The sequence below is a fragment of the Copadichromis virginalis genome, linkage group LG18 (assembly GCF_057382275.1).
Source record: "Copadichromis virginalis isolate Kocher_CV1m ecotype Utaka linkage group LG18, C_Virginalis_male_GT1.1, whole genome shotgun sequence".
NCBI lineage: Eukaryota > Metazoa > Chordata > Actinopteri > Cichliformes > Cichlidae > Copadichromis > Copadichromis virginalis.
This window is the reverse complement of record NC_140635.1, coordinates 18,317,247-18,327,685: the sequence shown is the minus strand read 5'-3', so window position 1 is coordinate 18,327,685 and position 10,439 is coordinate 18,317,247. Positions and strand designations below refer to the sequence as shown.

The following is a 10,439-nucleotide window of genomic DNA, read 5'->3' as shown; positions in this document are numbered from 1 at the left end:
AGCTACACAGCTATGTGTAGCATGTCTGGAAACCTCCTCTGACTTGACCAGTCATTCTGCCAAACACAACACAGAGCTCACTTTTGGCTTCTGGGTGGAGGCATGTCTAAGATTGCTTCTTACAGACAAGACAGAGAAGTGTTGAGGCACATTAGTTATTGGTTTGTTTTTTGGGTTTTTTTTTAAATATTATTACTATTATTAATATTGTGTTTTATTTTTAATATTTGATCAACTGGAATTCCTCAATTTACTGAGGTCAGATTTAAGTTTCTTTTTCCCCCAATGTATTTCAAATGTTTTGTAAAATTATAACAAGTGTTGCTGATTATGTTATTTCTGGATACTGATAGACATTGATCCTGAATATGAGATCTTAGAAGTTTATCATTTAAACTTATGAACTGTGAATTTTCGCAGTGGTGTATTTTTACTGATACAGTTCAATAAACATTTTCTCCATTATAGATATAAACAATTAGATAAAGATGAAGAACAGTTAAATGGGTCATTTAAAAGACATTTAACTGGAAATAAAGAAAGCACATTCAGAATTTACAATAGAGAAATTATTAGAGAATTATTTGAATAGCGAAAACTTGCTGAAAACTTAAAATGCTTGTTCCCACAGTCTTGCAAAACCACAGCCACAACTTGCATGCCTGGGGGCATACAGGTCCTCCCGACTTTTCAGAGGAATTCACACTTTCAAACAAACAGCTCCACAAGACTATAATTAACTTCACCGAGGTTCTTTTACTTTGACATAAAGCTACTTACAAACATCCTGGCACAGATACCTTTCACCCTGAACTCTTACAAAACAATTAAAAAATAATTAGAAATAAAGAGGGATAGAGAAGCTAAAAAAAACTGTGTGGTTCACCTTTTAAGTCCCAATTTTATTTTATTTTATTTTTTTTATAATTAGGTTCTGACTTTTTTTTTTAAACCTATCGACACAATGTGCTTTCCTGGTGACGGACTGTCTAATCGGCACGTAAACGCACACAGGAACGTAATCCGAAAACTCGTCTAGAAAGGCAAAATGTTCATTAAAAATGTTTTTAAATCTACACACCACACCACAGCTGGTTAAAAAGAAAAAATTAATCATTAAAAATGAAAACGTCAAAAGGTCAACGCCTTGTTTTGGTCACGTGATCAAAGGTCCAACGTTTAGCGGGAACCAACATGGCGAACGAGAAGACAGCTGCAGCACCAGACTCGGTGCAATGTCCCGTTTGTTTTAAAGACTTCACGTCCGCCACAATCAACGGACATCTGGATATATGTCTGCTGAAAGGCGTTACCGACAGCAGCCCGTCCACAGCAGACGAGAGCGGACCTCCCGTAAAGAAATCCCGCACTGGTCCCGAGGCTATCATCAAACCTGCAGCCAGCTCCTCCTCCGTGGCCAGCGCGCAGTCACCGGGGATGTTTTCGCTGTTTCAGAGCAACAGGGGGAAACCTCCGGTCCAGACTGAACGGAACGGTTTGTTTGTCGGTAAACAAAGTCCTGGCAGTGCTGCCAGCAAGGGGGTGAAACGTTTACTGAACGAGGAGGCGGATCTTGGAGCGGCAGGTACAGAGACTTTGAGGAGTCAGCAGCCCGCGCCTGCATCCAGCGGGCAGGGCTTGAAAACGGCGAAACGTCTGTCACCGCGGACGTTGCTTGCAGTAGACAAACCTCTGGCGGAGGTGCTGAGACCAGAAACACTGGAGGAATACTTTGGGCAAAATAAAGTTGTAGGAGAGCAAAGTCTCTTCCGGCCACTTCTTGACTCCCAGGAAATACCGTCGCTGATCCTCTGGGGACCCCCGGGATGCGGAAAGGTGTGGAGGTGACCCAGTATGATGCTGCATCTCTCCCCAGCTTTGCTTAGTATTTTCCTGCTGTTTGATATGTGATGGTTAAAACACCTTATTGCCACTGATTCAGCTCCCCTCACTTTATTTGTGGGGGACAAATTAAAGGAAAAACCTGTATCCTTCACCCCTAAGATGATAACCGGGCGGTATTATTGGGTCAATTCCAAAGGTCACTATAAATCAATGCAAAGTATTTCGGCATGATCACGTTTTATGTCTTATTGTAAAGGAGGCGATGAGTTTCAAAATTAAGTGAATCACGTGCTGTGCTGTTTTGTCCTTGTCCTATGCCACGCTCTCCAAACACCAACCGAGATGACTAAAGTCAGACGTGTCGCATCATTCATTAAAGTTTTCCTTTAATTTGTCATTAATGATATGCAGATGATGACAATAAGTCATCATCTGCTCTCGGCAACTAGTACTCAGAATTGAAGATGCTTGAACCGACTGAGTTCTAATTTCTAAAAAAAAAAGAAAATCAGGGATATTGAACAAAAACTTGTACTTTAAAAAATGTCATTATATAAAATTATCAAATGTTAATGTACAGTATAACCATATAAATATTTAACACTCTACCTCATCCATATAGTGCTTTAAAGGTGTTTTTTTAAATATAACTTATAAAGTTTCATCTATTCAGTGATTCTTAAAGCTCTACTCTGATTGTTCACACAAAAAATATTTTAATTTAAGAAGCTTTTATCAGTTTTCTTTTAGTAATATGGCAATTTTCTGTTGAATTAATAATCCACAAATTGCTGAAATTATTGTGGGTAAGAGAAAAAAAATGATTGTGATTAATTATTCGAGTGCAAATTTCTTATATTCTAATAATTACAGTCTCAGTTTTGGCATGAAACTTGGGGCTTGTCCATTTTGCACCTTTTTTCTTGTATGTTTTAAAATAATTATTGTCTAGATTAATGCTGAATATCCAATACAGTGGATTTAAGTGAATTTTCAGCTGTGGTACTCTTTGTTGTATTCAAGTAGAACTGTCGTGTTGAAAGAGTGAATGATGGCATCTGTGGCTGCTCGGTTGGTGGTACAGCTTGTTAATGACTCCTTAGGCATGTTGAGCTGCCAGCGTGGCTCATTGAGCAGTCACTAGCCATTCCCAGACTTTGTCGGCATGCTTTTCTGACACTTTATCTCTTCTTTGACCCTCCTGTCGACTGCTTTGCCGCAGTCAGGTTTCCTCATTGAATAGACGAGTCACAAAATCAGCTCATTTAACTTGATTACACATCACAGAAACTTCTCGATGAAAGCTGCATTACATGTTCTGCCTGTGAGTTTACGTTAAATTACTCTCCATGTGGCTCGCTGTATTTCAGACCACTCTAGCCCACATCATTGCCAGCACCAGTAAGAAGAAGGGGGCGGCTCGCTTTGTAACTCTGTCCGCCACCAGTACATCCACCAATGAGGTCAGAGAAGTGATAAAGCAAGCGCAAAACGAGCTCCGACTGTGCAAGAGGAAGACCATCCTGTTCATCGATGAAATTCACCGCTTCAATAAATCCCAACAGGTGAGGAGGTATTTTAGAGCAGAAAGTTGTACTCTGCTTGTTGCAAACTTTTTTTTATGTTCTTCCCCCTGCTAATAAGATTGTATATCAGCACCAGTGTATATGTATGTATAAACAGCTTACGGGACCATCTTTATCCCTTCAAAAACAGCACGAGTTCTCCAGCTCATGTCTTTGATCTATTGGAAACATACATTTTTGGGGTTTCGACTGATAATAATAAGTAGAAACTATTTATTTACATTTTGTCTCCTAATTCATTGGTAACTAAATGGTTCATGTTTATGTTTTACAGAAATCTTAAATGGTTCTATCAATCAATATAATCCATTGTCCTTTATTTGCAGTAGTTTATTCAGAGGTCTGCTTCACTACTGGTACCAAATATTGCCAAAAGTATTCACTTGTCTGCCTTCAGATGCATATGAACTTGAGTAGCATCCTATTCTTAATCTATAGGGTTTAACATGATAACGACTCAGCCTTGCAGCTTTCACAAATGTTTGTAGAAGCAGTCTGCATGCCTATGTGCTTGAATTTATAGACTTGTGGCCATGGAAGGGATTAGAACACATGAATTCAATGCTTTGGATGGGTGACATCCAATTACTACTTTTGGCACTATACTGTATTTATTCTGAAAACTGAAGCTTTAAATTCTAGCATCCTGTGAAATCCTGTATTATGTGTAACAGTAATATAACAGCCATGTCTAATAGAAACAAGGATTGGTCCAGATCCTTATTGAATGCCCAGTAAAATTAGTCTCACTTGAATCTGTATGTGTTTGCGTCTGTAGGACACCTTCCTTCCACATGTGGAGTGTGGCACAGTCACTTTGATTGGAGCGACCACTGAGAATCCATCCTTCCAGGTGAATGCTGCCCTACTGAGCAGGTGCAAGGTGCTGGTTCTGGAGAAGCTGTCTGTGGAGGCGATGGGCTCGATCCTGAACAGAGCTGTGGCCACACTTGGGATCAGAATCCAGGGACAAGATTCGACAAACCCCAAATATGAAGACCAAACAGATGGACACAGGTAGGTTCCCACAAGCTCCTCGACTGTAGTGTCACACGTGACCAAAAACCTCACTATCTTTGTAATCCTCACATAGTGGGTATCGGAAGATGGAGCCACAGCAATAGTCTCAGCTTTGGTTTTGTTTGATAGTTTGACAGATGAGGTTCAGCACGAGCTATAATCACCTGTTAGCTGCCAGCCGATGATTGCATATAATCTACTATCTGTTTAAGGTAGATTACACAAATCCATCGTTTTAGTTAATTATTTTTTTATGGGGGAAAATAAAAAACAACATTTTGACAAAACTGATGAAATCATTTTGCTGCCAGTCAGAGTGACTTATATCAAGATGTTTTTGAGATGAGTGCTGGTTAAAACGGAAGAGCATAAGACTGAGAATATTCATGATGAAAGGCATTTAAGCATTTATCTGTTTTTTATTTTTTCAATTTTATTCCATATTAAACAGTAGAGGCACTGATACAGTGTATATTTTTAATGTTTTTAGACCAAAGATTTACATTCAGCAAAAAGCCCTGGACACCATGGCCTACCTTTGTGATGGCGACGCAAGAGTCGGACTCAATAGTCTCCAGCTGGCTGTTCAGGCTCAGATGTCCAAAACAAACCTCTTAGCACCCGACGATTCTCCTCAAGAGATACTAGTGACAGAAGAGCATGTCAAAGAAGGTCTCCAAAGGTCCCACATTCTCTATGATAAAGCTGGTAAGCGCAGATGTACTCACATTGACGCTCCTTTCTTTTAAGTTCCTTTTATCAAAGCTGGTCTTTTGGGTGTCACTATGTGCAACTAGGCCTGAATAAATATTCCAGCTCATAACACTGTGACCCATGCTTGCATCATCCTCACCCTCTGTTTTCAATTGTATTTCCATTATTGAAACTGTTAATTTTTTACGTCTGTTTTGCTGGAAAACGTCACCAGAGGTCCTGGGATAACGGTTGTTTCAATAAAAGAAGAGGCTTTGTCTTTAAGGATGTGGGCAGCACTAGGCAGCACAAATCACTCCATACTTTACAAATCCACATTTTTTAAATTCCTCTCGGCAGCGTCATTTATAGCACTCGTCATGAGTACTTTCATGCTTTGAGCTTAACAGCTCTATCATATTACGCCCCAGTGTCTTTGATCACCGTTATATAACGGGGACAAACCTTATTTCTTGCGTTTCTTCACCCCTGCTAGGTATTTAAGTGTGCTGTGTGTTTCTTGTGAGTGCAGTGCAGGTATTTTAGCTGAGCGTCAGAGCAGCGTGTGCTATTCGTTCATACCAGATTCATAAAACGAAGCGCTTTGAGACTTTTTTTTTTTTTTTATTGCATTCATAGCTAACTGATATTTTAATGTTTTTGCTCATTACAATAACTTATAAGGCCCGCGTTTACCTATAATCAGTGCTTTTTTTTTTAGTCTGCTGTAGTTTTAGCTGTTCTTATCACCTTTGCTCATCATGCACAGAACTCCTCAGACTCATTAGTCCTCCACACTGTCCTGTTACACAACACGCAGCTGTCCCAAAAGATGGAGATTTACTGTTCCCTGCTTCACTGGGAGATGAAGCCATCATTCAGCTTGACTAATGACTTTAATGGAGACGGTATTCATCTATTTTTGCCTGATCAGTCTTTGTTTTTTTTAGATAAGGTCGTTTTTTTCAGTATGTAATGTCCTTCAATCTCTTGGTTTGAAAATTGCTGATGGAATGCCACCTGAAGAAAAATCTTCTTATCTGTTTGAAACATTTCGTGTGTGTGTGTGTGTGTGTGTGTGTGTGTGTGTGTGTGTGTGTGTGTGTTACTTAAAGGTGAAGAGCATTACAACTGCATATCAGCGTTACATAAGTCTATGAGAGGCTCCCATGAGAATGCGTCTCTATACTGGCTGGGCCGTATGCTTGAGGGTGGCGAGGATCCGCTCTACGTGGCTCGCAGATTGGTCCGCTTTGCCAGTGAAGATGTGGGTAGGTGAATTTAATTATTGCATTATCTCACCTCTACATTTATATATATATATATTTATATATTTTAGAATTTTCCAGCTGCAATCATCCGGTGTGTATTGACCTTTTTTTTTTTTTTCCCCTGGCACAAAGGGTTAATAAATAGCAAGAAAATCAAAATACACACAGAAAAAAAAAGATACGGGCACTGCTATCAGCCCAATAATTTTTTTAAACATTATCAGTTCATCCCTAAGTTAAAGGCTTCTTACACTTTTTTCCAGTTTTTCTTCTCTACAATCCTAACCACATTTGGCTTTATTATGTCAGTAGAGCTATTTATACTTTTTTATTGTACAATTTTAAGACAAAATAAGGCAATTTTGAATTTGGTGGCAACAATATGTCTCAGAAAAGTTGGGACATGGCAACAAAAGGCTGGAAAAGTAAGAGGTACTACAAAGAAACAGCTGGAGGAACATGTTGCAACTAATTAGTGTAATTGGCAATATTACAGCAACAAGATTAGATATAAAAAAGCATCTTAGAGAAGCAGAGAGTTTCTCAGAAGTAAAGCGCAGAGGTTCAGCAATCTGCCAAAAACTGCATCTACAAATTGTTAAAAAAATGAACTAATTTTCCTCAATGTAACAAAGACTTTAAATATCTCATCATCTATAGTACATAACATTATCAAAAGATTGATGATTAAAGAAATCTCTGTGCATAATGGAGAAGGCTGAAAATCAACATCAGATTCCCGTGATGCTGCATTAAAACCGGGCACGCCGTTGTCATGGAAACCACAGCACGAGCTCAGGAACACTTCTATAAATCGCTGTCTGCGAAAATAGTTCAGAAACTACTGACTGGACTGAAATGCCAGAGAGAGAGAGGAAGCTTGACAAAGTAGTCATAATGTTTTTTTAAAAAGTGCTTCTTATTCTGCAGCGTTGCATCCTTCTTGTCTTTCAGGTATGGCAGATCCCGCCGCTCTTACTCAGGCTGTTTCTGCCTTCCAAGCCTGTCATTTCATTGGGATGCCTGAATGTGAGGTAAGCTCAGTGGACCAATCAGTGACTGGAAGTCTCCTGTCTTGTCAACCCTAAAGTTGTCTTCACCTCAGTTTTCTTCCTTTTGTTTCATCTGCTGATCAACAGGTGATCCTCGCTCAGTGTGTGGTCTATCTGGCACGAGCACCCAAGTCTGTTTCGATCTACAAGGCCTATGATAATGTGAAGACCTGTTTGAGAAGCCACAAAGGTCCCCTGCCTCCCGTCCCCTTGCACCTCCGCAATGCCCCAACCAGGCTTATGAAACAGCTGGGATACTCGAAAGGCTACAAATACAACCCAGCCTTCAGCGACCCCGTAGAGCAGGAGTACTTACCTGAGGAGCTGCAAGGAATCAACTTCTTCACCTGGAAGCCCTCAGACTCATGAGTACTTTTGTAAAAACAAAAAACACAAAAGTAAACACAGCAAATTTATTTTCTCCACATAAGTTATATCCACTCAGCTCTGCTTCACTGCATATTATTCTGTAGTTGTCCAGCTACCCTGCTGTACTGACACACTGAACCACAGTTTGAAAACCACTGCTGTCATGTTCTTTAAAACTGAGGCTGCTACAAGGACCAGTTAAGGCTTATTATATAAGCTGTGTATTTACGCTGGCAGTTAAGATTTTTTGTTTGTGTCACAAACTTGTTAATTACAAAGGTTAGAAAAAAAGAATAAAAAACTGCACTCATTCTATAAACGGTCATTTCTCATGTTATAGTTTTTACATTTGCTTTGTAGTTATACAAATAGATCAATGACACAGTAACTAAATACACCCAACTCACCTTTGTATTTTCATAATGCTAATTCAGACTTTTTAAAACTGTCCATGTTTGGATTTATCTTTGTAAAACATGTATATATTGTTTAAAATGAATAAATGCATTTCCTTATCTGTTCAATCCTGCATGTTTCTTATAATGTGTAGATGCTTAAAGGAAATGCAAGTCAGACATAATACAAACATTTTATTATACACTTTAATGTTCAGTTTCTTCACATGTTATGAAGTCTAAATCAGTTTTGGGCCGTTGTCTGCAAAGAAACATCACCAGAGTTTGTACCTGTCTCGGAGAGAATTTTCTTTACAGGGCAGTGAAACAGATTCCTGTCATCGACTTCCTGATTTGTTCTTTTTCACATATGAAATATGAATATGAAATATTCCAGATAAAACAAAATTTAATGTCAGATAAAGATAACCCAGGTAAATACAGAATGCAGTTTTTAAATAATTTAAGGGAATAAAGCTATACAACCCTACCTGGCCCTGTGTGAAAAGGTAAATGGCCCACTTAAATTATGAATTAACTTAGAAAACAGAGTTCAATTTCACTAACCACACACTGACCTGATTACTGCCAGGCCTGTTGAATCAAAAAGATTACTTTAACAGAACCTGTATAACAAAGTGAAGTATGCTTAAAGATCATGCCACGATCTAAAGAAACTCGAGAACAAATGAGAAACTGTTAAGTTTCCAGATTGATACAAGTGGATGACATCTATCTGTCTGTAAAGGTTACGTCACATCTAAGGCTTTGGGACTCCAGAGAGTAGACAGCCTACCAAAATTACTCCCAAGAATACATCAGCACCTCATCCAGATCACAAATGAACGCAGGACAACATCTAAAAAACAGCAGGCTTCACTTGCCTCAGTTAAGGTCAGAGTTCATGATTCAATAATAAGAAAGAGGCCAGGCAAAAATGGCATCCATGGGGGAGTTCAAAGGTTAAAACCACTACTGGCCTCCAGAGTCACCCTGAACCGTAACACATACACTGAACAGTTTATTTTGCAAAAATATAACAAAGTTCTGTTGTTGTTTTTCACATGGCATGCTGACTTGCTTTCACCTCCTGCACAGACCATTGTTGTCTTTACTGAACCACCCCACCAGTCACTTTAACTGCAGACGCTGTGATCCACCACCTGCTGTGGTGTAGCAGGGGGCTAAAGATCACAACACCAATCAAATCGAATGCATAATAACTGAGTATTTAGAATTTAACAAAGATGTGCCACACTTGACAATAGCAGTGGGTCTTACTGTAGAGACGACCCCACCCTGTGATGTAGCAGGGCTGGTTGTGGGTGAGAGTAGCATCAGGCAAGCCAGCTGAACCTCATCCCTGATAGTGGTTCTCTTCTCCAGTTTTAGTAGGGCAATGTCATTCCTGTGAACAAGGATGAGGAAAAAAATAGACTGTGTCATTGTTTTCCTACAAGTTAAAGAGTAGAAAGCAACACCATATCCACACGACACACAGTTCCATTTGGGGTGTATGAATTTTTCAATGATAATGAACTATTCAGGTCCCTCCTCTTTGTTCATGTCATGCTCAGCAAGAACCACCCTGTATGTGTAGAAACTGGAATTGAAACGAAAAAGGCTTTCAGTTCATCTTCATGACACTTTTTTTAGTATTCAAAATGGCTGCTTATATGTGATCTGGCCACGAAAACACCAAGAACAAATTCGCTCTCGTGTGATGCAGTGTGCTGCTGTCAAGACCCAGTTAGGTGCAATTATTGTCCCTCCACAAGTGGGTTAGAAGGACCGCAAAGAAACCTGAAAGTAAAGGAAAACTTTGATTGATTTGGATCAGAAATCACATTCACAAGGCTCAGATCCTTCAGCGTTAGCAGCAAGATGCTCTATATGTTTTATCAGTCGGCTGTTGCAAGAACCGTCTTCTTTGCTGTAGCATGCTGGAGTCCAGGCATCAAGGCAAAGGACACAAACAGACTGTACAAACTCATCTGGAAGGCAGAGTCTGTTTTTGGCATGAAGCTCGCCACCCTGGAGGAGGTGAACAGTGACAGAATGCTGGCAAGACTGCTGGCAATCATGGACAATGACTCCCACCCCTCCATAACACACTGGACAATCTGAAGAGCAGTTTCAGTAATGGGTTCCTTCAACTTTGCTATCTGAGGGAACGTTACAGGAGGTTGTTCCTTCCTGTTGCTATCA

At 39.7% G+C, this 10,439-nt stretch overlaps 1 protein-coding gene and 1 pseudogene across 1 annotated transcript; one reads left to right on the top strand and one right to left on the bottom strand.

Moving 5' to 3' along the window:
* Positions 1–1,095: 1,095 nt before the first annotated feature.
* Positions 1,096–8,360, top strand: wrnip1 (WRN helicase interacting protein 1). Its single transcript, XM_085438279.1, has 7 exons — positions 1,096–1,836; positions 3,216–3,410; positions 4,210–4,448; positions 4,942–5,159; positions 6,260–6,415; positions 7,370–7,449; positions 7,555–8,360. Exons 1-7 carry the CDS (start codon positions 1,195–1,197, stop codon positions 7,834–7,836), a joined length of 1,812 nt encoding a protein of 603 aa, XP_085294405.1. The 5' UTR covers positions 1,096–1,194; the 3' UTR covers positions 7,837–8,360.
* An 843-nt stretch (positions 8,361–9,203) lies between these two features.
* LOC146687644 (chymotrypsin-like elastase family member 3B) lies at positions 9,204–10,007 on the bottom strand (annotated as a pseudogene).
* Between the last annotated feature and the right edge of the window lie 432 nt (positions 10,008–10,439).

What these genes read in the sequence shown, in the direction of transcription:
- wrnip1 (XM_085438279.1), top strand. Translation starts at nt 1,195, where the DNA reads ATGGCGAACGAGAAGACAGCTGCAGCACCAGACTCGGTGCAATGTCCC. An exon ending in GACCCCCGGGATGCGGAAAG is followed by an intron (nt 1,837 to 3,215) that starts GTGTGGAGGTGA and finishes GCTGTATTTCAG; the next exon opens with ACCACTCTAGCCCACATCAT. An exon ending in GACCAAACAGATGGACACAG is followed by an intron (nt 4,449 to 4,941) that starts GTAGGTTCCCAC and finishes TAATGTTTTTAG; the next exon opens with ACCAAAGATTTACATTCAGC.